The sequence below is a fragment of the Delphinus delphis genome, chromosome 9, assembly GCF_949987515.2.
Source record: "Delphinus delphis chromosome 9, mDelDel1.2, whole genome shotgun sequence".
Lineage (NCBI taxonomy): Eukaryota > Metazoa > Chordata > Mammalia > Artiodactyla > Delphinidae > Delphinus > Delphinus delphis.
The window spans coordinates 61816152-61844010 of record NC_082691.1 but is presented as its reverse complement, the minus strand read 5'-3'; the positions used below and the strand labels follow the sequence as shown (position 1 = coordinate 61844010).

General features: G+C 55.1%; 1 protein-coding gene and 1 long non-coding RNA gene across 11 annotated transcripts in view; one reads left to right on the top strand and one right to left on the bottom strand.

The window, feature by feature from the left end:
* Positions 1-3818: 3818 nt before the first annotated feature.
* CRHR2 (corticotropin releasing hormone receptor 2) overlaps positions 3819-27859 on the top strand; it is a 45005-nt gene continuing 20964 nt past the window's right edge. For 6 of the 10 annotated variants that reach the window (XM_060019924.1, XM_060019923.1, XM_060019926.1 and 3 more), the window contains exons 1-3: positions 3819-3944; positions 13347-13440; positions 20157-20282. In XM_060019924.1, coding sequence (XP_059875907.1) covers positions 3858-3944; positions 13347-13440; positions 20157-20282 — 307 coding nt within the window. In that variant the 5' untranslated portion in view covers positions 3819-3857. Of the gene's footprint in view, positions 3945-13346; positions 13441-19892; positions 19996-20156; positions 20283-20822; positions 21053-27859 lie in introns of those variants that run through there. The other 4 variants (XM_060019927.1, XM_060019930.1, XM_060019929.1 and 1 more) reach the window with 2 other exon arrangements.
* LOC132430682 (uncharacterized) lies at positions 22395-27843 on the bottom strand. The gene is made up of 4 exons (XR_009520545.1): positions 27707-27843; positions 27083-27269; positions 26411-26502; positions 22395-22473 (listed from the first exon to the last, which is right to left on the bottom strand). It is a non-coding gene; the product is annotated as an uncharacterized lncRNA (long non-coding RNA).

The window sequence follows — 27859 nt, the reverse complement described above, 5'->3', positions numbered from 1 at the left end:
TAGTGCTCTTACAGGAGTCCGGGAAAGGCAGACTTGGGTGGGAACATTCAGAGTCTGCCCCTTGTGTCAGGGCCTTCTCAAATCCCTCTGTCCAAGCCTCTTACTCCAAGCCTCCCGTGGTCATCCCCATTCCTTTGTCCATTTGACAAACACTTGTTAGGAACCTACTCCGTGCTAGGCACCCACAGTCACGCCAGGCACAGGATCTTGTACATAGTGAGTCCTCAATGTTTGTTGACTTTGAATGGGAAGAAACAAAGTGACAATGATTAATACTCCCTCGCACTTCCAGGAAGTGGTGTTCTCCTCCAGCCCTCACAATGACCCTCCATGGCAGGTGTTATTATTTCACTTGACAGGTACAGCAACTGAGGAGAAAAGGTAGAGAGAGATGTGTCATCCAGGAGGCACTGGAGCAGGACGGACACCATAGACCAGATCCCTTCCCAGGGGACAGCGGCAGCCCGGCCAGCACCACCCTTGGGATCCCTTCTGTGGGTTTCTGCCCAGCTCAGCCCGTGGCACCTGCCCCTGGGAGGAGCCTACACAGGAGACAGGGGGCAGCTGTGAAACCACAGACACGACGACCAGGAGCCAGGCCCCAAGTGCCACTCAGCACCGGAGCCCGAGCTCTTCGGGAAAATCCAAGCCCCACAGCTGTTCTCCAGGCGCAAAGTTCAGGGCTCCTTGATGAGCAGGTAAAAACTGTGCCCGAGCTGACTTAATCCCTATTCATCAAACATGATGACTTGTTTTTCTTTGGAGACGAGTGACAACAGAGCTGCTCATAACTCATACTTGGATCTGACTCTACCCTGAACCAGAATTTGGGAGGAAAGAAACAAAAGAGAGACAGAGAGGAAGAGAGATCAGAGTAATATCCCACAGAACCAACAGAAAAAATCAAAATGAGCAAAATCAATGCCTATTCTTTCAGCAATGCTATAAAGTTGTGTTCTGAAATTGCATCACAAAAGCATACTTTGCAGTCTGGGGCTCAATGGGTGTGACCACAGCTAAAATAAGGAGATAGCACCTTGTCCAGATCATAGCTGCCGGCAGGGTTTCTTCTGCCACCAGCAGTCTCTGAAAGCAGAGAAAAGTTGTCCAGAGGACAGTTTAGGGGCTCAAAAGTTTTTGTATGTTTCTTATTGTCGTTGCTGTTTGTTTTTAACCCATTACATTTAGGAGGGCCAAGTCCAGACTCTCCTAACCTTCTAGGCTCCCTTAGATTCCCAGAGGTGAGATGAGAATTCCCACACAGCACTCATAAGGGAGGTGCTCCCAGGAGAGACTGGTAAGAGAGGGGCAAAGCAGGACAGAAAAGGGAAAGAAGACCCGCAGCAGTGAGATGCCTGGGAGCCCCAAGTTAATTACATCTGGAGTTGGTCCACCTCCAGGAAAAGGAGCGCTAGCCAGTCAATGGCAAAGCATACCCTTGGGGGTTGGAAGATGGAAACCCCTGGGTTCCTGGGAATCAATCCCTACCTTGGTGCAAAATGCAGCTCTAGTTGTCCAAGAGATGCCCTCCTATGAACACTCCAGGTTGGAGGAGGGCACCGTTTGGAAACACAAGGAAAGCCAGGGAAGTGCACACAGAATGTCCTACCAGGGAGGAATCAAGACTGAGCACCCATGTGCCTGCTCTGTAGACCCTCCTAGAACTAGAGCAGATCTAGCTTCCTTACAGCCTGTCCTTCACTGCCTGACCCTACACTGTCCCCACCCCAGCTAGACACCCAGCCCAGCCAGCTGTGCTTGCCCAGCTCCTTGCTCCTGTTCTCCCCAACTCCTCCATCTGGAGGAAAGATCTCTCCCTTCTCCAACTGTTTAAATCATTCAAGGAGCTCCTGTAGTGCCTTTCCCCCAGAGTCCCCCCCCCACCCTACTCCCTGAGCTGTCCCACACCTTGTATTATCCGACAGCTCCCATCACAGTTATTCAGGCCCAGATCTCACAGGGTCCACATCCCTTCCCTCTGCTGGCGCTCTCTTCACAGGCAATGAGGCTGGCCTCAAGGTCAGAGCCTCTGCTCTCTGCTTTACAGCACCCATTGTGATGGAGATGCTCCAGTAACACGTGCTGAAAACAACTGTTGAATCTCATGATGACTCATCAGCTCTGAGGCTACCCACCCTTCAATCAAAGTCCGACTGAGTGGTTATCTCCTACCAGGAGCCCTCTCTGATCAAGCCCATCTCACTGGGTCCAGTAAAGCTATATCCTGTCTCGGGGGGTTCTACCCTGTCACCTTCAGATGAATGGGGAGATCTGGTCAACTCTTCCTTTGATTTACCCATAAAAATGCCCCTGTACCATTGGAGCTAGGCTCTGTGCAACAGAGGAGAAAGGGAAGAACAAATAAAAAGAAGTACCTCCCCTGCCTCCCAACGGAGCTGCGTGGAGGCCAGCCTCATCCACGGGGCCATAAGAGAACAGTCCACATAGAGGAGAATCCAGGGGCTCAGATGTAGGCCCTGAGATTTCAGGGCAGGCCAATGTGGGAGCTGGTACAGTCAGGAAGGGCTGCCTGAAGGAAGCAGGTGGAGGAGAAGACCTGAGGGACAGAAAACTATCCCAGGCAGAGACCAGAGGAGACAGAGTGCCTAAGTCTCTTGAACTTGGGCTGTACCCACCTCATCTGCACCCTCCAGGAAAAGCTCAGCGCCTCACTAATCACATTCCTCAAATGCTTTCCCCTCAGATCCTAATAACATTGGGATTGCTGCTTAAGCTTTTCAAGGCTGTGCACCAGGCCCACCTGTTAGAACAGTTCCACAGCCTTCTTCAGTGGTTCCCAGAATCCTCACCTCCTGAACCCTGACCCAGCCCTAGGCTGGACCTGTCCCCATCTGAGACCAGCACTGCGCAGCCCTGCCTGATATCAGGATCCCTGTGAAATTTACTAAAACGTATCAATGCCTGGGCCCTGCCCCAGCCCGTATCATCAGAAGCTCTGGGTGGGGTCTGGCATTGCTGCATTTGTTGTCGTTGTTCCTTTGTTGTTGTTGTTGCTGTTGAATATATTTTTTTAGCATTTTATTTCAAATTTACAGAAAAGTTGGAAGAATGATCCAAAGTTTACCCACAGACTCTTTGCCCACATTTACCAATTATTTACATTTTACCTCGTTTTATTGTTCTCTTTCTCTCTATTTGTGTATTTGTGTGTGCATGTGTGTGTGTATTTCTGAACCCTTTGAAAATAAGTTAGAGATATGGTATCCCTTTAGCCCTAAATATTACTCCCTAAGAACAAGAATTTTCTCTTACCTATGGATAGGGCACTTATCAAAATCGAGAAGTTGAACACTGACACAGAACTATTATTTAATCTGGCCTCCACGTTCAAACTTCGACTGTCCCAGTGGGCAGTGGTGCGTGGTAGAAGCTCCCCAGACAATTAGAAGCTGCCGGCAGGGCTGGGAAGCCTGGTGGGGATGAGAACCGCCCAGCCCACTCTGTGCTCTGGCCAAAACCACAAAGACCCTCGCCTCCCTTTCTCAATTCCTCTCTCCCCAGCGTGGGCAGCTACAGCCCTGGCAAAGGTGGCAGGCTGGTAAAAGGCATTAACCCCTTCTCTGCAGACTGGAAGCACAGTCTGGTCTCTCCGGCTGCCTGGGCAGAAGCTTCCGCCCAGCACCGCTATAAATAACCTGGAGGGGGCGGGCCGTGGGGCGGTGTCACTGCGGAGCGTGGAGGTGGGGGGAAGAATACCCCCCCTTCCCGTGCCCAGGGCCATACCTTGGCCGCCTGGCGCGTTGGGGAGGGAGGGGCCTACCCAGCTCTAGCCTGGGGCGGGGGAGGGCGGGACTGCTGTGCTCTGAGGTGCGCTCGGGTCCGCAGCCGCTGAGGGCATGGGGGCTCCCGCGGGGCCCCCGCGCCTTCTCCACGCCCCGCACCCGCTGCTCTGCCTGCTCTGCCTCCTGCCGCCGCTGCTCAGAGTAAGTGCGGGGAGTGGTGGCGGGGGCGGGCAGGGAGACGCGGGATGGGGCGGCATCTGTTCGCAGGGTCGGGGCGCTCCGTGCTCTCCTGACTGCGAGGCGGTAGGGGGTCTCACTGCTCAGTTACTGGGCTCGGTTTCACTTAGCGCTGTTAGGAGTTGAATGGAGGAGGTCTTAGGGCTTGGTCGCCAAGATGGGGTTGGGGATCCCTGTGTCCGGTGATGGGATGGAGATGTCCTGCCTGGATGAGGGGGCAAGTGGAGGGGAGATGAAACTCTTCACACCAGCTAGGATGGGACCTAGAAGGCTTTGTGGATGAGCAGAGCATTCTGGGGGATGCCCTAGTGTCTAGGACATGCCCTTCCTCGGGTCCAGAAATTTCCTGTCCCCTGTCCACTCTGTCACCTCCCCCATAGATCCTGCTGCATCTCCCCTGCAGGAGCCTCAAGTCCCTTCCTCACCCCATCCCAGTTCTGGCCCTTCCCCACAAGGGACCCCCCAGAAAGCTGTCCCCTGTCTCCTGCAGCCCGGTCCCCACGCTTGTCTCAGTGCCTGAAACCAGGCAGCCCTCAGTATCGAATGAGCAATGGGGCAGAGGGGCCACTTGGGGGAACCAGCCTTGCCAGGGGTTTCTCAAAGCTGTGGGTGTGCCCACTGGCCAAGTCAGGGTCTGCAGGTAGGAGCCGAGGGTGACGGGATGGAGAGGAGCTGTACAGAAACAGCTGAAGAAGTGGGGGTGAGGCTAGGAGGGGGTGATTTCCAGAAACAGATGTCGGAGGAATCTACCTCTTACCCTCTCCCCATTTTACAGATGGGGAAACTGAGAGAGGAAGGGTGACCTGTCCTAGGCCACACTTTTCATGAAGAGCCATGACACTAAAAGGTTTCAGAGGCCATGCAGTGCAAGGGACAGAGCCAGGCTGGAGGTCAGGAGGCCTGGCCCCATCCCCATATGTACACAGAGGACTCCTTCGTTCAACACTCATTCAACAGATGGGTAGTGAGCGTCCACTGTCTGTGGCAAAGTGGCTTTGCAGACAGACCTGATCAAATCCCTGCTTTGCGGCTTAGTGTGTGACCTTGGACAGGCTACTCAAATTTCCCCAGCCTCAGTTTCCTCCTGGGTAAAATGAGGATGATTTTGGTGCTTACTGAATAGGGTTGTCATGCGGAATAGTTGAGACAGTACAGGTAAAGCTCTGAGCACCATGCCTGGCACAGAGTAAGCAGAGATGAAGGCACTAGGGGCCCTGCCCTCCCAGGGGATCTGGTCAGGTGGAGGAGAGGAGTGGGCACCATGCTGAGGTGTGGTCAGTGCCCCGATGGGCAGATGGCCCCTAGACCTGCCAGGTCCTTTTAAGGACATTGCAGGGAAGGGTGGAGGCTGTGGAGTGGGTTCACTACCACCCCCTCCTGCCCACCTCCCACTCCCGATGTCTTGGGCTCTGAGCACTTTCTGCCCCCTGGCACTTGTTCTGGGGATAAGTGCCTTCAAGACAGTCGGTGTTAGGGCCAGGGTGGCCCCTTAGCCGTCCCCCTCTGGGGGCCATGATGCCAACCGCCCAAACTGGTTAGACGGAGAGGGTTTCTGGTTGCTGCCCCAGAGCCCGGCCAGGTTGAGGGGTCTGTGGGAGGACACCCTGGGTCCCGGGGACGTTAGAACTGGCAACCTCAGAGGCAACAGTCTGCTTTCCCCGTAGAGTCAGCCCAGGCCCCGCCCCTAGCTCCCTGGATGGCCCAAGACTAGAGACTAGTTACTCACCCAAAGTTACTCAGCACGTAACCAGCTAGAGAGGACCGTGGTCTCTCTAGCCCCAAAGCACAGGCTTCCTTGCTTTGGGTCTTCATGGTAATGGGATTTGTTTCTGGGTCCTCGTCCAACTATTCTGAGATTTCTGCTCTCTATGAAAAGAGAGTAAGTGACCTGGAGCGGGTGGTGGGGAAGGAAGGCGATCCAGGAGGGTCTGGCCTCCAGCCCTCTCATTTATTCAATAATACTTGATTCAGCCAGTATTTAAGGAGGATCATGCATGGTAAAGACATAAGGGTGAAAACAGCAGCCCATGGCCCCTGCCCTATGACGTTGATAGCCTAAAGAAGCCGCTGGCCGAAGAAAACAACGGCTAAGAATGAAGTGTGTATTTACAAACTCTGGTCACGGGAACTGAGAACAAGTGTGTGCAGGTATAAGAGCCTCTGCCAGGATTGGGAGGAAGTCTGGCGGGAGGTGGGCAGGATGGCAGGGACGGAGATGGGGTGGTCCTAGAGGGAGGCTGAGGGAAGAGCACGCTGGGAGGAAGGCTCTAGAGTCCCAACCCTGAGAAGAGATGGTGCGAGGCTCCAGGGGGCGTGGTGGGTCCGGGTGGGATCTGATTTCTATCCGAAGGGCACAGGGAGTTCAGGGCTCGCTAAGCTGGGGAGGGACCTGATCTAAAGTGCAGTTGTGAACTTTCCAGCTGGTGGTTGAGTGGGGAGGACAGCCTGGGTCAGCCCGCACTGCAGGAGCCCAGCCTTGACCCTGGTGCTACCAGCTGCCCTCCGAGGCCTTTGAGAAGCTACTTTGGGAAGCAGTGCTGAAATCATGCAGGCTTCTTGGGCCCCGGGTGCCATGCTAAGCCCTTTACTGAAACACTGGGAAGGTTGGGACAGTTATTTACAGACGGAAATGCAGGTTGGGTAAGGCTAACAAATATGGCTGCTGGATTCCAAACCCCTTGATTCTGACCTTGCCTCCCGCTCTGTGAAGACCCCAAGAAGTCTTGTCTGGGTCCAACCCCTCAGACCTTTGAGCAACAAGGTGCTCCCCACCAGGGCCTTAGAACAGCGCTTCTGTGGTCTCTTGCCCCAGGTTCTTGCTTCTGGTGGGGCTGTCTGTCCTGAGAAGGCTCAGCAAAGAGGGAAGGCCCAAATTCCAGAAGCCTGGACCCCCCTAATCTACACAGCTCTCCCCAAGACCAAGGCCAGGGCCCTGCACACACACCCAGGGTCTGTGGAGGGTTGGGGGCAGGGGACCCAAGGGCCATTTACCAGAAGCTGATTCATCTAATAACTCTTTCCCCCCAGTTCAGCTACTCTCTGAGTGTTTTCTAACCTAATCAGCTAATTTAGTCTCTCTGTTTTTGCCATTTTGTTGATGTTTTAGTATTTTTAAAAAAAAACAGTTTGTCTGCCTATTTAATTCCATATTCCTAGTAAGTCTCAGATTTACAGCCCTTTATGAATTATGGGACTATTCTGTATTCTCTTAGCTATCATTTTCTACTTTATCTAATTTTAAGCATTTTTAGGACTCCTCAGTCAGTCATAAGTCACTTTACTGAAAATTCTAATTTTTTAAGATATCATTTCAAATCTGCCAGAGGGAGGGATATATTATCCAATAAGCTTGTTTTGTTCATTCTGTTCAGTATTCTGTTTAGACCACAGGACTTACCACATGCTTGGTACTGTTCTAAGCTCTGACACGCATTACCTGTTTTAAGCTTCACAACCACCCTAAGGCATAAGACCATCAATATCCCCATTTGACAGATGAAGAAGCTAAGGCAAGGTCATGTGCCCAAGGTCACTCATCTGGTAGTAGCAGGGCCAAGATTCAAACCAGGCAGCCTGACTCCACACTCCCTTCCCTTCACGAAAGTGTAAGACACTCAGATGCCAAAACAAATCAGAAAGAGGTGACTTTTAGGCAAACTGGATATTAGATGACTTGATCATTAAGGAGATAATTTTAGGCCTAGTGACCTGTTGTAGGACCTCTTGCAGGCCAGCTCCTGCCTTCCCTACCCCCTTGCTCCCTCAGACATCTGTATGCAGGACCCAGGGCTTGGCACAGGTCAGAGAAGAGGGACAGAGGCTAGAGGGAGCCACAGGCTTTCAGAGATGAGAGAGAACACATGCCAAGGAAAGACCTGGAAGTTTCTCCAGGCAAGTTGGTGGCTGGATTCAGACTAGATGGGAGAGTGGGACATCTTAGAAAGAGGGACCTGCTGGAACACTCAGGGTAGGGAGAGCCCTACGGAAAGCTGCTTCGGGCTCTTGGGGCCCTCACTCAAGGTCCCGGCAGCTAATAAGTTAGAACTGAGCAGCTAAAAAGTCTCCCCTGCCCGGTTCCCGGAAGATCCCACATGCCGCGGAGCGGCTGGGCCCGTGAGCCATGGCCGCTGAGCCTGCGCGTCCGGAGGCTGTGCTCTGCAATGGGAGAGGCCACGACAGTGAGAGGCCCGCATACCGAAAAAAAAAAAAAAAAAAAAAAAACTGAAAAATAAAAAGTCTCCCCTTCCAGGAAGCCTGCTCGGATACTCCAGAAAACAATTACCTACTTCCTTCATCTGACTGCCAGTCCCTCACCCTCTGCCTCAGCCCGCCGCAGCTCCAGTTCTGTCTGACCTGTGTCTGCTCAGGGCCCAGAATCTGCCTCCTCATGCCCCGTTCCCCACCCCTTTCCTCCCTCTCTTCTGCCCCTCCTTCCCTCCTCCCCATACCCCGTCTTCAGTGTCCCCATCTCTTCCTCCTTCCCCCGGGTAGGGCCTGAGTTTCTCCTTCCTCTGTTCCTAGCTCAGGCTCAGTGAGACCCGTGAATGAAAGAAAACACTGGGGAGGAGCCCCGCCCCCTCCAGAGGAGTCCTCTCTGACCTTGGGCAGAGAGGGAGAAGGCAGGGAGGGAGCTCACCCCGTTCCTGTCCAGTACTGGCAGCCTGGCTGCAGGACTTGTGGTCCCAACTCTCCCAGGCTTAGACCAGCAGCTAAATTTAGAGGAAGCTTTGTCGCCAATCCAGGAGGGAGCACGAGGCTGGGCCAGACCCCCGGCTCCAGGGAGGTGGCACCTTTGAGGCCCGCCTGGCGCCTGGGCCCCAGGTTCTGCCTGGACAGGGCCCAAGGTGGAGGAAGAGCAGCTGGCTCTCTTGTCTTGGCTGCCCTGCCAGGGCCTCTCCCTTGCCCTGTATAAGGGAGGGCTTCCAACTCCAGGCACACAGAGGCTGGACCTGGGCCGTCCTCAAAGGGAAAATTCAGAAAGAAGGCTACCTGACAAGCAGGAAAAGCCCAGAACTGAGTTCCCAGAATTGGGGGTAGGGGTGCAGCTCTCTCTGGCTGAGGGGACCATGGTCTCATCCAAACAAACATTTATTGAGCACCTGCTACATGCCAGGCTCTGGACTGGGAACTGGGCACCCAGATGTGAAGCAGACAGATATGGGCCCTGAGCTCCAGCAGCCTGTAGCCTCATGGGGCGGGGCTGGGCGGGGGCAGCTCTCTGCCCCTCTGACAGCCAAGAGCTGATCAGAAGTCCAAGGTGTCCCCCACAAAAGAGAGATAATGGGGTCTTCAGGTGGCTCAGAGTCAGTTCTAGAAGCCAGACTTCTTGTCTCCCTTGAGCAAGGCCCTGCCGGGCTGGCTGGGTCTCCCTCCCCTCCTCCCATGACCTAGCTCTCTGCCCACAGGCCCCCACTCCACTGGTGAGAGCTGCTTCTGACTCACCTTTTTTTGGAGCTGGGGTCCTCCCAGCATCTACAGACCACAGGCTTTCACCCCCTCACACGGGACCAGCTCTTCAGTGTGTATCTGACCAACTTGTGACCTACCAGACTGTCTGAACAGTCCTGCCTTAGCCCCTTACCCGCTGTGTGGCCTTGGGAGGTGACTTCGCTTCTCTGGGACTCAGTTTCCTGACCTGTAAAATGGGGTCATTCACAGCCACCTCAGAGGCTGTTGTGAGGATTAAATGGGCTGCCCTGAAGCGTTTAGAGCTGTGTCTAGCACGTGGTAAATGCTGACTTCACATCCAAGAAGCCTCTTTCCCACCCTCTGTCCTCTTAATAGCATCCCCAAACCAGAGGCTTGCCGCTTCTTGAGCAGGCCCTGTGCTTCCCTGCCTCTGAGCCTTTGCTCGCTCAGTTCCTGCCCCTGGAATTTCTTTCTGCTCTTCTTACCCTTCATCCTACCTTGGACCAAGTCCTTCCATCCTCTCGGACTCAGCTTCCATGCGCAGTTTTCTCACCCAGCATCCACTGAGCACTGCTGAGCAGTGAGCCTGGTGAGCGAGGTGAAGGTGCGTCTTCAGGGGCCGCTGTACACGGGAGGGGTGTTGAGGGCTGAGAGGGGGAGCCCTGCTGGCTGCAGAGCTTGGAAGGCAGAACATGGGGTTTCTAAGAGGCTTTTCTAAAGGAGAAGGGCTTGAACTGTGCTGTGGGACTCCCCCAAATGAGGTTTGAACCCCCCATTACTGAGCTCCCTAACTGTACCCCTCCTAAAGTCCTTGACAAGAGCCACCATGTAACACGTGTCTTCTATGTAGCAGCTCTTGACAGTCAGTAGTTTGTTTAATGCACACCAAAGCCCCATGGGGTTTATATTATCCCCATTTTAAAGGCGGAGGCCAAGGCTCAAAAAAGTTAAGTAACTTGGCCAAGGCCACAGAGCTGAGAAGCAGCATCCCCAGAGCCCTGAACGTGGGCATGTTTGCAGTCTGCTGCCTCTGAGAGCTCATCACCCAGGCCTTGGGGATAATGATTCATGGCTGTGTCTCTGCTTTCCGTGGCCCGCTGTGGGCTTTCTGGGGGCACCGGTCTCTCCTTCCTCCTCCCTGCCCGCCCCTCCCCCACCTACCCACCACCATTAGCAGCAGCGGCTCTGTCCAAAATGGGCACTTCCAGGGTATGTTGCAGGTCTGAACTGAGTCAAATCCACCCAACCAGCCCCCTTGAAGAGAATGAACATCTTTGGCTTTGCCAGCTTATTCGACCAGTGGAGAAGGAGTTGGAGATGGAGCCCAGACTTGGGAATTATTCCACAACCACTTCTGATCTGCTCGCCCATTGTGCCCAGGCTTGAACGGCACACATCAATACCGAGCACGGCAGCCAGCGCCCCCTGCTTTGCTCAGCAAGAAGACTCAGCCACGGCCTCAGATGACAGCGACTGATACAAGGACAGCCCCACAGTGCCTGAGTCCTGGCAGAGGATGCCTGGCGGCCCCTGTCCATGAGCTCAGAGCCAAATGTTCAGACCCTCCCGAAGTTGAACATGAGATGCCTGAGTGATGGGGCCACAGTGTGGCCACTGGGGGCTTTGAGAAAAGGAGCTTGCATCTAAGATGCAGAATCTGGTTGGTCAGAGTCCACCATCAACACCACATGCCTCTGCATTGAGCATTGCCTCTACCATGACTTCCAGAGGCTGGTGGCTCACTAGGAACTCAGCCCTCCTCACTGCCCCCAGAGAGAGCGTACTAGCTGCTTCTCAAAAGAAGAGAAGGGGGATGGGAACGGGGGTTGGGTTAGGCTTAGGGCCCACACTCTCCCCTGACCCAGCTGAGGGTGGGGCATCAGAACACTCCCAGGACCCAGAGTGTCCCCTCCCCAGCCCACCTCACCCCTGGCAGGTGGCTCTCTGGACAGCCAGGCCTTCATGATCCCAAGAGGCTGATGCTGGGGAGCTCCTGGCAGCCCTGGGATATGTGAACAGCAAGACCATGGCCCCCAGCGTCTGTCCTGCAGGCCAAGTGGCCAGAGCTCCCGGCTGATGGCTCAGGAAGCCCCTCACAGTAGCCAGACGCACACACACTACACGCACTGTACACATACTACTCTCACACCCCACACACCCCACACAGACATACACACACCCTGCACACATACGCCTTGCACACACACTAATCTCACACACAGCACCTCTGCTTCCCAGCGCTTCCTCCTGCCTCCAGCCCTGTGGAGACAGTTGGCAGAACCCAGGTGCAGTGAGTGCCTGTAAGTGGCGGCTGTGCCGTCCTCGGCTCTCCCACCTGACCGAGCGGGGTCATTAATTAGGGGCTCCAGGTCGGCGTGGTGAGGCTGGGCATGCAGCCTCCAGCCCCAGCACAGGAAATGGACTGAGCCCGACGTGGGGAACGTGATGTTTGAGGGCTGTCGGGCTCTGGTCCTGGAGACATCCTGGGGCAAACATTGACCCAGCTGCCAGGGTGGAAGTATCTGACAGGCAGGAGAAAGGGGAGGGGCTGCCCACTAGTGGGGCAGTGCCTTCCAGAATCCCAGGATCAGGAATATCGGTGTTGGGGGGACGTGCAAAAGTCATCTTGCGGGACTTCCCCGTTGGTGCAGTGGTTAAGACTCTGCGCTCCCAATGCAGGAGGCGGGGGTTCGATCCCTGGTCAGGGAACTAGATCCCACATGCATGCTGCAACTAAGTAAGCCTGCCTGTCGCAACTAAGACTTGGTGCAACCAAATAAATTTTAAAAAAAAAAGTCATCTTGCATACACATGTGCAAGTGCACATGTGCGCATTCAACTGGCCACAAGGTAAGAGAAGTGGTGGTCTTGGAAAGAATGGGAGACAAGGGTTAGAATTTTAGAGGGCATTGCTTTTGTTCGGTTTCACACCATGCACTTCCCAGCCTCTCTGCCTTTGAAGGTGTTTTGCTCTGTATCTAGGATGCCTTTCCTGGCCCCACCCTTATCAGCTGGGCAAACTCCTACTCAACCTTCAAAGCCCACATCAGCATGACCCCCTCTGTGACGCTACCTTATTCCTTCTCAGCAAATTGTAGACACTGTAACAAGTTGATTACCCATCCATCTTTTCCTCCAGAAGATGGTCCCCTGAAGGGCAGAGATAACCACATCTACTTTGTCCCTCTACATCCAGCATTCCCTCATGATTTTTTCAGGAGATGGGATCCTAGATGGTTTCTGTCTTTTGGATGGAATTGCCGTTGTTGCAACAGTCACGTTTGTTCCCTGGCAGGTGCTCACATTGGCACAGTCGTTCCTCCCTTTTCCCCTACTCATCCGTCTGGTTGCCCCCAAAGTGCCACCTCTTCCAGGAAGCCTCCCCTGTCTTCCCAAGTCCAAGTTAGGAGTCCCATGTGTTAACATTTGTAACTGCCTGTTTACTTGTGTGACAGGGAAACAAAGTCAAATCATCCACTCTTCTCCCCTCTTTTCTGCACCTTCCAAGTCTAGGGGATCCCTACCTGGCCTGGGACTACCCTGAGGACACCGTGTCCCCCAGCCAGGGCCTGACACACAGTAGACACAGTACAAATGTTTGCTGGGGAAACGAAGGGCTGGCGGACACCCCCACCCCAGCTTTGCTGACAGAAGGACACAGGGCACATCCCATCCGGAAGAAGAGACCTTTGGGGGCCAAGGGATGGACAGAGCATTAGTCTTCCCTTGGGAGCCAAGATGCACTAGGCCACTTCTAAGGCCTTTTCAGGGTTCCAGGTCTGGCCAGGCTGTTGTTCTGCTGTGTGGCCTTGGGCATTTCCCTCCTCTGTTTTCTCCTCTGTGCAGCAGAGGGGTAAGGGATGAGTGACAGGACGAGGCGGGGTGGGGTGGGGGACAGGCAGACATATGCTGCCACTGTCTAGCCGGGGCCTGACCCTCATTTCTCCTGTCCTCTAGGCGGCCGGGCCCAGCCAGGCACCCAGAGACCAGCCCGTGTGGATGCTACTGGAACAGTACTGCCACGCAGTCATGACCCTCACCAACCTCTCAGGTATGCCAGCCCCTGCCACCACCGGCAGCAGACCCCGGAAGCTGGGGGTGGGCCCAGGGCCTGGGGGAGAAGCGGGCTCTCCCGGGCCAGCCCCAGCTCAGCAGGTGGGGAAGGGTGACTGGCTTCCAGGCCCGGGCCTCGTGTCTGTCCTTGGGCAGCCCCTTCCCCACTGGGGCTCAGGTCCTTCACCGATGATGAAGAACTTGGCTGGGAGTCGTCCTCCAGCTCCCGGCTCCCTGCGTCTACACCCAAGGAAGCTGGCTGGCCTGGCATTCAGGTGCCCGAGGAGGGGCCACCTCGCTGCTCTCAAACTCCGGCCAGACCGGCAGAAGGTGTAAAACACATTCTCCTGTTGCCGTGGCTACAGGTGTTACCTCCTGGTAAGAACCTGTGAAGTAGCAGCTGGGACCCTGGGTTCTGACCCCTTAGAGTTTCCTGGCGGCTGATTCAGAGTCAGGGTTATAGCCACTGCAGAGCTAACTGAGAAGAGCCCCGGGCCTTAACGGGCTCTGGAAAGATGTCCCCAAGGCCCTGCCCAGTGTCCTGGCCTTCTCAGGGCTGCACCCACAGAAGCAGCAAGGAAGGAGGAGGGCTGTGGGTGCCCTTGGGATCTGGAGCTACTGCCGGAACACAAGGAGACAAGGGTGCTGGCCAGAACTGGGACCCAGCACCAAACTCAGCCCGAGTCACGCATAAAGAGGAAAACCTTGTTGTCTGCCCTCCTTAACAGTGGAGTGGTCGAGAGCTCAGGTGTTAGGGTTAGACAGACCCAAGTCTGGATCCTAGCTCTTCCACCTAACAACTTTGTGACCCTGGACGAGTCAGCCAACCCATCTGTATTAATTTGCTTGGGCTGCTATAAAATACCACAGACTGGGTAGCTTAAACAACAGAAATTTATTTTCTCATGATTCTGGACCTTAGAATTCCCAGACCAAGGTGTTAACAGAGTTGGTTCCTTCTGAGGCTTCTCTCCTTGGCTGGTAGATGGCCATCTTCTCCCCGTGTCTTCACATGGTCTTCCTTCTGCGTGCGTCTGTGTCCTATTCTCCTTTTTTAACAAGGACCCTGGTCACATTGGATTAGGGCCCACCCTAATGACCTCATTTTAAAGCAATGACCTCTTTAAAGAACGTATGTCCAAATACAGTCAAATTCTGATGTATTAAGGATTGGGGCTTCAACATATGGATTTGGGGGACACTATTCAGCCTATAACATCTGAGCCTCAGTTTCCTTATCTGTTAAAAATTGGTCAAAGTCGACCTCAGAGGCTTACTGTGAAGGTTGAAAGAGAGACCGTGGCTACACCAGCGTGCCAAGCAGCCATTGGGCAAAAAACGGAGGCCCCCCATTTCAGGAGAGCTCCCACCCTCCCCTCGCCAGAGCTCTTTGCTCTCGGAGGCAACACTTGTTTATCAGCAAATCCACCACCTTCTCCCTGCCCTCCCTCTTTGCCCCGTGTGTGGCATGGACCCTCGCCTTCCCCGTGACCCCTGGCAGGTGATACGCGTCCTCCCCACCTCTGAGCCTAGCGGAGAGAAGTCCCAGCCTCTCCAAAGACGAGCTCTGCCCGGCTTGACTTGTAATATCATCCGTCTGTTTATAAGTGGAATACGTATTACGTATATTTAATTTGGAAAAAAATATTTTTAAAAACCAAAGAAGACGATAAGTACTCATTATCCCACAACGCAGGAATTTTTTATAATGTTTACATCTGCCAGAAGTGTATCAAACCATAGAGCCTCATGTTTTTTCTTTTTTTCCACAAAACTGGAATGATCCTGTGTCTGCAGTTTTGTAACCTGCTTCTTCCTGTTGTAATTCAGAGTGAACATCTCCCTGTGTCACTAATTATTCATCCACCACGTTGCTGTGGTGCTGCCTAGCACCGTGGGGACGCGTCACCCATTAACCATGCCCCTGCGGTGGGACATGCAGGCTGTTAGGATGCCCTCGGACTCAGGGAATAGGTTCTCAGGTCCCCACATGGTAGAGATGTCCTTTTAGGTGTCCACTGATTGAGAAAATGCATATTGACTGACGAAGTTCAGAAACAAGTAGAAACAACCTATTGTTTAGACATACATTCATGCGATAAAACTGAAAAAACTAAGAGCAAAGGAATGATAAACACAACATTCAAAAGAATGTTCCCTCTGAGGGAGGAGTATATAGATCAATTTGTAAGTGATTGGTAATGATCTAGTTTTGGACTGGGCAACAGATTCCTTATATGTGCTACTACATACAAACTTCCATAAAAGAAAAGACTAAAATAAAATAAAGTTGGGCCGTATATGGGCTAATGATGACAAGAGGTCATGAATCAAAGACTCGGATCAATTAAAATGCATGCCCCTGAGGTCCAAATAAAGGAAAAACGCATAATCCCAAGAGACTTAAGGCAGGCTTTAAGCGGATTATTTCTGTTTTATTCATCACAGAGGAATCTAATAGAGCATATACTGTAAGTTATAAGGCATATTATTTTTTCAGTCCATAGGCCATGTAAGGATCCAGATGGAATCAAGGATTCCTTGAAATAACTCCCTAATCCAACACACACACACACACACACACACACACACACACACACACACACCAGGGCTCGTCAAATGGGAAGAGAACCTTGGTCTGGGAGGCAGGGCTGCTGCCAGGGCATTTGTTCTTTCAGTGGTGACTCACTGAGCACAGGCCTGGAGCATTCTGATGGGTGCTAGGGACTGCTTAGTGAACATGACCAGCCCTGCCCTCTGGGAGTCACAGTAGAAAAACCAACAACCTTGATGTGACATCGACCAGCACCCGGCAGATGGAGGCACAGAGAAGGGCCACCCACCCCAGACAAGACAAAGGAGGTGAGGGCTAAGCTGAACGTTAGAAGGGTGAATGGGAGTCGGCTCGGCTAACTGGAGCACAGCGGTAAGGGCAGGGCACGTGCGAAGGTACAGAGGGAGAGAATGTCCCCAGGGAACGGCGAGTTGTTCCAAAGTGCATCTCAAGTTGAGAGGAGCGAGAGGATGGGGAATAGACGATCATGAAGAATGTTGTTTGCAGTGCTAGAGAGCTGGGCTCTGTCCCGAGGGCAATGGGGATCTGCTCTTGTGAGAAGTCACACGGTCTTAGAGAAATCACTTCCTCCCCCCGTGAAGGAGACAAGGAGCCCAGTCTGCTGTGGAGATGAGGATGGCCTGGGATGCGGTGGAGAGGAAGTTCCTTTTCCTCCTCTGGGCCTCCCTTTGGCCATCTGTAAATGACAGTGTAGGCTTGGACGGTTGCCAGGGGCCTGAAGCCCGATCCCAGGGCTCAACCTGAAGACACCAGGCCATCGCCCCTGTGCCAGCGTGGAGTGGGGTAGGGTGGGGAAGGAGTATCTGGCCTGGCCGGGGGCACTGTCCCCAGTGTTGCAGGGCAAGAGAGGGGCACCTTCTGGCCTCTCCCAAGCCTCCGTGTCCTCAGCAGTCCCACCATAACTGCAGTGAAGCCCACAACCTGTCCCAGCCCTGTGTACTCCCTGTCTCTTCAGCTGGACAGAGCACAGCCCCATCAGACATGCAAAGGCAGAGTCTGTCCCCTCAAATCCTGTTTTCCAGCTGATGTTTGATGGGTGGTGGGATGAGTGAGAGAACGTGTGTGTGCTGTGCAGACACGCGACCGTGCGAGACACCGTGTGTTTTTCCATTGTGCTGTGCACGCCTGTCTGGTGTTAGGCTGTGCGCTGGAGGACCATCCACTGCCCCTGCAGCTGACATCAGAGGTGGGCTAGAGGCACCTGACCCACCCCCGCTCTGCTCATGACACCCAGGTATCTTCCCCAGCACCTGTCACACTTCCCTGAACTTATTTGCAACCTGTCCCACCAGACTGGGGGCACACAGACGGTCCCAAATACCACTGCCCCAATGCCTGGCCTGGGAGCTCACCTCCATCCCAGGGACCTCCCACCCACCTCTGCTTCCTTGGCTAGCAAAAAGTCCCAGACTTTATTAATTGTAGTTGAATTTAATCTAAGTGAGGAAAGTTTTTGCTCATTACAATATCTTTCTCGTTTACCAATTTGCAGGCACTAAACTGAGCTATAAAATCAATTTGTTCCAAAGCCGCTCCTTTTTTCATTTTTCTCTCTGTCACATCAAGGATAACAGACAGTCATACCTATGATAATAAACTCCATGACGAAATGGCCCTGCGTCCTGGGAACCAGGGGACCCCAGGTCTGTGGGCCTGTGCTCAGGCCCTGACTGTCCCGTCAAGATGCAGAATGAACTTTGCCTCTGCCCCTGAATGGTCACTTCCCCGAGGAACCTATATCACATGTGCTGTCCCAGTTAAGAGCAGTCCAGGTCTCCCAGGCCAAGCTTCCATTCTTCATGTGAGACAATAAGTCCTTGGCCTATGGTCACGGGGCACTCACCACCCCATGAGATAGCTGCTTTTCCTGTGCTGTGGCTCTGGTGATGAACAGGTTAATAGCTTAGCTTGATCTCTCCTTTTCCCCCTGGGCTGGGATCAGTGTGTGGAGAGCCTCCTTTGTGCATGAATGAGACTAATTCCCAAAGAAGAAATGGGCTGATCCTGCCAGCCACACTCTAGCCTATGTGTGACCCTGTGGGGCAGGGCTCAGTCTGGGACCAGGGCCGAATCTCAGCCTGGGACTGGCAACAGGACTCTGCCTAGGGTTGGAGTTGGGACTCAACTGATCCTCACCTGCTCCTGGCACTAGTTATTAGGGACCTCTGCCTCTGCAGCTGCCCGAGCTGAGCCAAGGGCTCTGTCCATTCAAAAAGCAGAAGACAGACCTGGCTGGCTGGTCTGCACCTTGTACCTGCCAATCAGCTGGCGGTGGAGAGATTACTGTGCTCAGCCCTGGTCTCAGTGCTCTCTGACTCTCCTGGGCAGTGACAGCAGCATTCATATGGAGGCTGGTGACATTGGAGCACACAAAGGCAGCCCAGCCTGCCTCTTCTCCTCTCCCTGCTCAGGGCATAATGCTGGCTCAGGGTGGTCTCAGCCTTCTCTGGCAGCTTTGTTCCCAGTGGAGGATGGCAAGAAGGGATAGGTCTAGCTCCCCTGGGGCTTCCAGCCCAGCTGGGACTGGGTCCCAGCTCTCCCTGCCCTCTGAAGATAGAAACACATACACACACACATGTGCACACACATGTACATCTTCCTTTGTACATCTGCCTTTGCATCTCATAACTCAGAACCAGAGATTGTCAGGGCTGGGAGCGGCCTCTAAGAACATTTCACTGATGGAGAAACTGCCCCAGAAGAGAGGGTGAGAATTGGGGTGAAATGCGTAGAGAGTAGAGGCAGTAAAGACTGAGTTGGGGCCCTGTCTCTTGAGCCCAGATCCCCCCAGTCAGCAGGCACGAGCAGTGGGCCTGCCCTAGGCACTCAGCGGAACCACAGGGAATTACGGAGCAGGCAGTCCTGACGGGCCAGTATGGAACCAGTTTCAGGCAGCGCTGCCCAAGCCAAGAGGAAGGGAGGGTCTCACTTCTCACTTTATTCCCTCTGAAACCCAGGGCGGTAAGACCCGGGTGTGTGAAATCCTCCAGAGAATTTCAGCCAGCTTCTCCCCTGGACTCATGTCCTTAAATGACAACACCACCCCCGCCCCCAGTCACCCAAGCGGGAGACCTGGCATTATCCCTGCCTCCTGGCTCCTGTTGGAAGCCACCCACCCACTCCTCTCTCCAGTTCCTCCTCACCAGGGCTGGCACTCCCCGAAGTCCCTCTCTATCCCGGCCCCCACGGCTTGGTCCGCGTCTGCACCCATTCAGGCCATTTGTCTCACTAGACTCTTCGGTGGTTCCCTTGCTTCCTTCGAAGCCCCTCCAATCCACTTCCTTCCCAGAGGCTAAGGGGACTTTTTTAGAGCGCACATCTGCACGTGGACTCGCCACTCCCCCTGGCGCCCCCTCCAGTGTCCTCGCTCAAGGAGGAGAAAGGCGGCGAGCCACCCGATTCTGGCTCCTCGGGCGGGCGGGCGCGCGCGCTTTGCTGCGCCATGCAACCCCTGGGCCTCGATCCTCGGACGGGTCATTCCGCCCACCAGGCCCACACTCTGCGTTCCCGCCACCTTCCCTCGGACCTTGCCGGGGCCTGAGAAGGCGGACCCAGGGCAGGGCTGGTGGGCCGGGGGCGGGAGCCTGGGCCAGGGCGAGAGGAGCCGCCTGGCCCCGCCCCCTGGTGCCGCCATTGGCCGCGACCTAGCGGGTGGACCGGCAGCTCCGTGCGCTTTGCAGCTCCTCTCAGCCAAGGTCCCGACTTGGCAGCTCCGGGCGATCCGGCGCAGCGTCCGGAGGCTGTCCGGAAGGTCGGGCTGGGCGAGCAGGGCCAGGACCCTGCGCTCTCTCGGCCGCTCAGTCTCGAACCCAGCCCCTGGCAGCCACGCCGGACGCGCACTCACACTCCCTCTCGGCGCGCGGCTCCGGGGCGCGATGGACGCGGCACTGCTCCACAGCCTGCTGGAGGCCAACTGCAGCCTGGAGCTGGCAGAAGAGCTGCTCTTGGACGGCTGGGGGCTGCCCCTGGACCCCGAGGGTAGGCGGGAGGCGAGCGGACAGAGGCGGCGCGGGCTCCTTCCCTGGCGCGCTGGGTGCGCCCAGGGCCCCGCGCTCCGAGCGCCTCGCGCCCTACATCCTGCGGCGCCCCGCGCCCCCAGCAACCCCTCTGAGCCCCGCTCTGCTCTCTCCCGTCGTCAGGTCCCTACTCCTACTGCAACACGACCTTGGACCAGATCGGGACGTGTTGGCCCCGGAGCGCGGCCGGAGCTCTGGTGGAGAGGCAGTGCCCCGAGTACTTCAACGGCGTCAAGTACAACACGACCCGTGAGTGTACCCCGGACCCTCCGCCGCGGGTTCAGCACCCGCCTCCCAGGAGGGCGGTTTAGGGGGTAGCGAGGGCTCCGGACCCAGCGTCGAAGACCTGAGGGCGGTGGCACCGTCCTACGGCCGGCGTTAAAGACATAATACTGTGGGCGCTCCCTCTGCCCCTACCTCACCCTTAGCTTCAGTAAGGCAGTGATTTGCCCACGATTTCCGTGCTCCAATGCGCAGAGAGCCCAGAAAGGGGAGAAGGAAACACTTCTTTCCTTTTGAGGACGAACCTCTCTCCCACATTATGTACTCTTGGTGCCTGAAGTTTCTCCATTAGGGCGTCTCTGTGTTTAGCCAATTTCCGCCCCCCATCTCCCCGGGGAGGTGGGACGGGGTGGGGCGCATAGACTAAGTTCCCAACCCCCAGGGTGAGTGCCACGATCAGACTCTACTGTGGGAGAGGAGGAGAGCAGGAGGCAGGAAAAATGGGGTGAGGCTTGTGTTGGGGGGCATGCAAAGCGTAGCCGTTTCTGGGCCGGAGTGTGGGGTGTAGCCTCTTCCCTACCCGGATGTCCCCGGACTGGCCCTCTGGGCTGTGAGTCCGGGGCGGTGGTCAGCATTACTCCTGCTACCCAGGTAACGCATGGTGTCTGAATCAGGACCGCCCACCCCCACTCCCTGGGAGAACAGCCTGTGCTCTCCTTCCTCCTGGCCAATCACCGGCTGGCTTGACACTCTGGGGAGGACGGCAGCAGAGGCTACAGGAGTCACACAGCATCCAGGTGGGGTTGTTCCGGTTGGGCTCTGGGAGGGGAGGGGGTGCCTGAGTCTATGCCCTGTGGAAGGTCTGATGGGAGCCAAGTGGGAGTGTCTTGTGAGGCTGTGGAATGCAGCATCACTAGCCCACCCTGAACAGCCACTCACATGTCCAGCCCCGCCCCACCAGCAAAGAGCCTTCTGAGACACTGGGCAAGAGTGGAGGGCCGCTGCTTGTCTGAAGCCCCTTATCCTGGAAGCATCATAGCAACCTGTCTCTGAATGTGTGTCTGAATAGTGGCACAGCTCCCCTGTCGCCTCACTCGCACGCGTGCGCGCACTCACACACACATGCCTGTCCAAACTCAGGCCTTCACCCTGAGAATGGTTAGAGGGCTAGACCGTAGCATCTGCATCTGAGGCTGAGTGGCATTCCCCTGTCTGCACCAGCGGAGGGCTCTCGTGTCCCAGAGAACAGCTGTGCTTGGAGGAGTCCAATGGCAGTGGTGCTCCTAACGGAAGGGAGTGAGAGAGGTAGTGGGGCTGCTGAGGAAGATTTCTGCGTCATCTGACCACGCTTCCTATCCATGATTAAAACAAACCTCCCTGGGAGGAGGTGATGTCCCTGACCCAGGAGATGTGCAAGCAGAAGGAATGGCTTCCACGCTCCTTCCCAGTCCTGAGATCATAAAACTGTATTTTTAGGATCTTGTGAGCCGTGTGGGGTGGGGCAGTGGAGAGCCGGGGCCCTGACTCAGTCTAAACCCAGAGACCAAGCGCTAAGTGAGGTGATGCGGCCCCTCCACCCCACGACCTGTGGACCTGAGGCAGCTCTGCTCTGGTTCCTACAGCCTGAGCTGTCCCCTCTCCCCTCAACCAGCCTGGAGCCCCCAAGGACAGGGCCTGGATCTCTTCTCCATTGCCAAGCTGAGCACAGTATTCAAACAGTTTATTAAACAGCTACTATGTGCCAGCCACTGCCCTGGCGTTGAGGCCCCCACTCACAATTGCAACAGACAAAAGGGATACAGAGTGATAAATGCCCTGATTGGGGAGTGCAAGGGGGCTATGGGACGAGGAGGGAGAGGGGAGGGGAGACGAGAAGACTTCCCAAAGGAGGTGCCGCAGCACGTACCAGACCACTCACATCACGTCAAATGAGAAGCTGAAAAAAAGGTCAGGGTGCCACGGAGGTTGGCAAACGTAGTGCCAATTAGCCCCTGGTACTAATGAACAATTTTCTTCATTTGGACCAAAGTGCTGACTGCTGGCAAATGGGAGAAGCGTGTGGGGCAGAAGCAGCATTGCCATTAACCAGTGTGGCGGCTGAAGTGGGAAGAGCCAAGGTCGCTAATGGCAATGGCAATGGGGTGATTGATTTCTCTCCTCCCCTGCCTCCTAGCCACCGCTTCCTCCTGCTCTGTTTGCCTTTTCAGTGGGATCTTTCCTGGAGAAAGAAGGACACGGGGAGGGAAAAAGCTCCTATGAGAAGCCTGGGGGAAGAGGAGGAAGGGTCCCAGCTCCTCTTCCTACCCAATTTTGTTATGCTACAGCCAGACCCCCGCTGAAGCCTCATGTTTTAGAGAGCGGGCGTTGCCTGCATGGGACAGAAGCTTAGGCAACAGTCCTCGTGTACTTTCGTCCACTCAGCTGAGCACAGAGAATCGGCCACAAAGCTACCAAGTGTGGATCGTGGTCCAGGTGCCAGCTACCACTGAGAGAGCTTTGCATACATAATCCCATCATCCCCACCTCCCTAAGGCCTCCTGAGACATGTACTGCTCTTATGCCCATATTGCAGATGAGAAAACTGAGGCTCAGAGACATGAAGTCAGTTTTTTCAAGGTTATAATCAGCTCCCTCAGCCGTCACTCTTTTTTTTTTTTTTTTTTTTTTTTGGCGGTACGCGGGCCTCTCCCGTTGCGGAGCACAGGCTCCGGACGCGCAGGCTCAGCGGCCATGGCTCACGGGCCCAGCCGCTCCGCGGCATGTGGGACCTTCCCGGACCGGGGCACGAACCCGTGTCCCCTGCATCGGCAGGCAGACTCCCAACCACTGCGTCATCAGGGAAGCCCTCAGCCATCACTCTTAACCACTGGGCAGCACTGCATCCGTGAGAGACAGTTTGCAAGAAGAGCTTAGAGGGACAGGAAAAGACTCATGCCTTCACCCTGGAGGATCAGGGAGGGTTTAGCCTCTGAGCTGGACTTCTGGGGACAGGTGGGATTTTAGTAGGTGAAAGTATAGTAAGTCTAGGGGAAGAGATGGGGACTGTACTTTGTGCCTCGGGACTGGCCAGTGTTACATGGAGCACAGGTAGTAGGAGAAAGAAGCAGATGAGACCAGATGGCTGGATGCTGGTCAGATGACTCACAGTATTGCAGAGGACTTCACCTTTGGTGCAGGAGGGAGCCTAGGGGAGCTTGTGAGCAGAGGAGCTCAGCTTTGGGACACAGAGTCTCTGGTGGCAAAAGGAGGGGTTAGGAGACTCCTGTAACTGACTCAGGTCAAGTGGAGGCTGCGAGAGCAGAAGAGGGCAAGGATGCGTTTGTAACTGACAAGACTGGCATGAGACAGGGAAGAGGGAGGATTCAGGGACCACACTAGGAAAATGCTGAGTACAGTAGAGGATATGTGGTCTGAGGGGCTGGAGGGACGTCTGAGTGAAGATATGGAGAACGCAATTGGCTGGTTGAGGAAGCCCAGGCTAGTGCCTTGGTCTGGAGACAAGGTATTCAGGAGTTTTTGTGTGGTTAGCTAACAGCTACAGGTAGCAAGTGTGGGAGACTTGGTCAGAGCCTTGTTATTCTTACCCAGAGACTGTTTCCAGATTCAGCAATGGCCAAGGGAAGGGAAGGGACTTGTTCAAGGCCACCCATGCTCGTCCGTGGCAGAACCCAGTTAAGTGCCCACGTGTCCGAGTCCCCTCCAGTGTTTTCCCCCACCTGGTGCAGGTTCTGTGTGTCTGTACTGTCTTTGACCTGTGTTAACTCATTAATCTTTACACACACCCAATAACAGACATGGTATTATCCTCATATTACACATGGGGAAACTGAGGCACAGAGAAGTTAAGTGACTTTCCCAAAGTCACACAGCTTATAACAGAACAAGGATTCTAACTAAGGCTCTGCTGCCTCTGAGAAAGCAAATATGATGGGTTAAACAGAGAAGGAATTTGTTGAAAGGCTATTGGGGAGCTTACAGAATTACTGGATGGAACGGAGAACCAGAACCAGAAATGGGGTCCCCAGCCAAGAACTCAGGGCAGAGCTGGCCCAGTGAGGGAGCCCCTACTCTCCCTCAGTGGGCCCTGACAACGTCACAAGCCCTGGCCACCAGATGGGCCATGGCCCTGCTGTCATCACTGCCTTGGGTTTTTAAGCTTCCTGCAGTGGTCCCCAGGAAACACTCTGCCCATCTCCATTTTGTGGGCCCCCAGCTCACTGATTTCCTCGGGGCCAGTGCATCTGTTGAGGTGGGGGGAGTGTGGAGCTTTGGGTCCCACACTCCAGCTCTGGCTACAAGGGAGCCTAGAAGATGAGGGCCTGGCATTTCAGCCCTGTGGCAGGAGGTGTTCTCTGCCTCTCCCAGGTTTCCCCGAGGCCCATATGGGAATCAGGTTCAAATTCGGGGCCACCCAAAACTATCATAATGTCCATACACAGTAGAACCTGGGGCAAGTCCCACCCGCTTCCTGGGCCTCAATCTCCCTGTCTGTAGGGAGAAGGGAAGTGGATTAGCCCAGCAGTGGTCTGGCCAGAGGTGGGCACTGTATTCCATTTTCCTCCCACCTCTCACCTGTATTCCACTCCTGTGCCCATCTCTGTGTGCGTGTCTCTCTCTGTGTTGTTCTCTTTGTCTCCATGGCTCTATCTCTGTTTCTATTTCTATGTGTGGTTCTATCTCTGTCTCTGGGTGTATTTTCTATCTGTCTCTTTTTGTGTGTATGTCTCTGTGTATTTCTCAGTCTCTATCTTGTTTTCTATCTATGTGATTCTCTTTCCCTCCCTCCCTCCCTCCCTCCATCTTCCTTCTTCAGCTCCCTTCCTCCCTCTCTCTCTCTCTCCCTCCCCCTACCCCTCTCTCCATCCCCCCTCCCTCCCTCCCTTCTCCCCAAACCCTCTATCTCTCCCTCCTCCCATCCCTCGTTCTATCTGCCCCACTCAGGCACCTCCCCTTGCCTGTCCCTGTGGGCCTCGTGTCTGCAAAGGAGGGTCCCGCAGCCTCGTGGACAGGGTCATTTTCCTCCTGCGGAATCACTAAGCCCAGCCCGGCTCAGCCTCGGCTCCTTGACCTCAGGCTCGCACCATGTCCTGCTGAGAATGGCAGGCCCATCTATACTGAGACATCTGCCAGGACGGGGGAAGAGATGCCTCACCTAACCCAACCCTATGGGGAGGACTGGGGGGCCTCCACTTCCCAGAACCCCAGTCTAGAGACATTCTGAAGCCCTAGTTGTGTTAAAATGGAAACACATAAACTAGGTGGTCTCCAGACATGGGGTCTTCCCACTGGGTCTACCTGCTTGTGCTCAGGAGCCAGGGGTGATGAGAAAGGCTGAGCCCTGTCCTCACAGAGCCCCAGGCTGCTTAAAGACCAAGCTTACACAAATCAACCATCAGGGATTGGAAAGATGGGTTTGGTGGGCACTAGAGCATTCCTGGAAGGCTTCCTGGAGGGGGTGGGAGTGGTTCTTGAAGGTCTTGAAGCAGTGGGGACATTACATTTGTTGAGGACAGGCCTGGTCCTGGGGTGAAGCCTCAGGGAGGGTCCCAGGTAGATGGGCCTCTGGGTTGAGGAATAGAAGCTGTGACTCCAGGAACTCAGGTCTGCATTCCCAGTCCCCAGTGAGACCCAACCACACCCTGACCCCTGAAGCCCAAGGGTCAGCAGTTACCCTGTGTGTGAGAACTGTCCCCTGCTGGGAGAGAGGGAAAGTGGGACAGGCATGACCATCACTGAGGGTCTGGCTGAGGAAAGGAGGAGGAAAGAGAGACAGAGCAGAAAGGATGCCCCTCTGGCCATCCAGACACCTGAGAACTTCCCAGCTGTGAGGCCTTCTGTGCTGAGTTCAGCCCTCCCCGCCCCTGCTGCTTAAGGCTGGGATATGACTGGACCGGAGAGGAAAAGACACTTGCCCAGGGTCCCACAGAAAGCCAGCACCCTGAATAGCCTCAGCAGGCTCTGGGGGCTCTCAGCCCACGCTCTAGCATTTTCCACCTCTGCATGCATGGGGCCCAGACAGCTGAGAAGTGTAACAGTGGAGTCTCAGCTGTCCCTCTGCTTAAGGACCCTTCATCTCAGGGAAGACCAAAGATGCAGCCCCCCGCCCCTTCCCCAGGAATCCTCCACTTACTGTCCCATTCCCTGTCCAGGTTCACCTTTTATTGGGTTTGTGGGTATGTTGCCTTTTCTCCACTAGAAACAAGCTCTTCAAAGAGGCATAAGACCTGACCCAGGCTTCCAGAGGCTCCTGTGATAGAGAGAGAGAGAGATTCTTAAAGAGCACTTTTTGCTGTTTGCTCTTAAGTGAAATAGCACAGCCAAGGCTGTAGGAGTACATGGGAGGAAGCTGATTCCAAAAAACAGGGAGAAGCAAGTTGGGAAGACTTCATGGAGGAAGTGCTGGAGAGCAGGGCCTTGAAAAATTGGGCCAGTGATGTGTCAGGTGGAAGGGAGGGTGGGAACAGAGGTGGAGAGGGAATAGGGCTGGATCATGGAGGCCTTGAATGCCAGGGCGTGGGCCTCGGTTCTGCTAGCATTAGAGTCCGAGCTGCTTGTCCGTAGTGTCATGATGCAGGACTGGAGTACTCTGGAAGGATGCCGCTCGATGTCCAGGATGTACCATCTAAATCTGAATCCAGATTGGCTGGGAACTTTGACTTTGCCCCTCCCCTCCCTCCTGCTATTGAGTCAGAGGCTGCAGCATCCTTCCCTGCCCACTCCCTCCACACCCTGGCAACCCCAGCAGAGTCTGGAACCCCCAGAGCAAATCGCCACCCCCAGTGACTCTCAGGACCCACCCCACAGGACCCCAAATGCAGTTCACCCACCTCAGACCAGGTGCTCCAGAGTCTGGCCAGAACTTCCTTTCACAGCTCCTGCAGGGGTGGAGCTGGAGGCGAGGAACAGCAGGAAGAACCCAGACTCAGCTTCAGGAGAGCTCACCGAGGTCCTGGCTGTGCCGCGATTCACTGAGTGCCGGGCAGCTCCACCCCATCTAAGTCTCAATTTCCTTATCTGTGTGAAGGACACAGAAAACATACTAATCTCATGGGGCCCCGTCATGACTAGGAGACGACGCTGCCTAGGGCTCCCCGTGCCCAGCTAGGCTCTTGGCAGCAAGGGGAGGAGAGCGAGGCCTAGGGTCTGGAAAGAGGAGGAGTGTCTCCAGGATCAGGTCCTTGAGGGTCCCACTCGCACCGAGGATGGCTGTCCTGAGGTGGTGTGGCCTTCTGTTGTCCCTGAGAGCCACTAAACTGAGTGGTCTCTGGATGGTGTCTTGGGAGGGGGTGGTCTGTCTACACTAAGAGGGTCTGATCCCCAAAGGCCTCTGGAGAGAAGCAGCCCCTTGGCCCCCTAAGTCCCCAGGCTTAGGACTCTGCCAGCCAGAGATGTGTTCACCGCCCGCCCCACTCGCCCACCCCCGTCACTTCACATAATCCTGCTTGTCTCACCTTTGGGCAGGCTTTTCTCCTCTTTGGGCCTCCGTTTCTCTGTACAGGGTGGGCGGTGTGCTGGGTGAGCTGTCGTGGCCCCTTCCCCTGACATCCTCCCCTCCGCGGCAGCCTGTGCCGCAGGCTTCCTTCTCTCCGCTTCCCTCCGCTGGC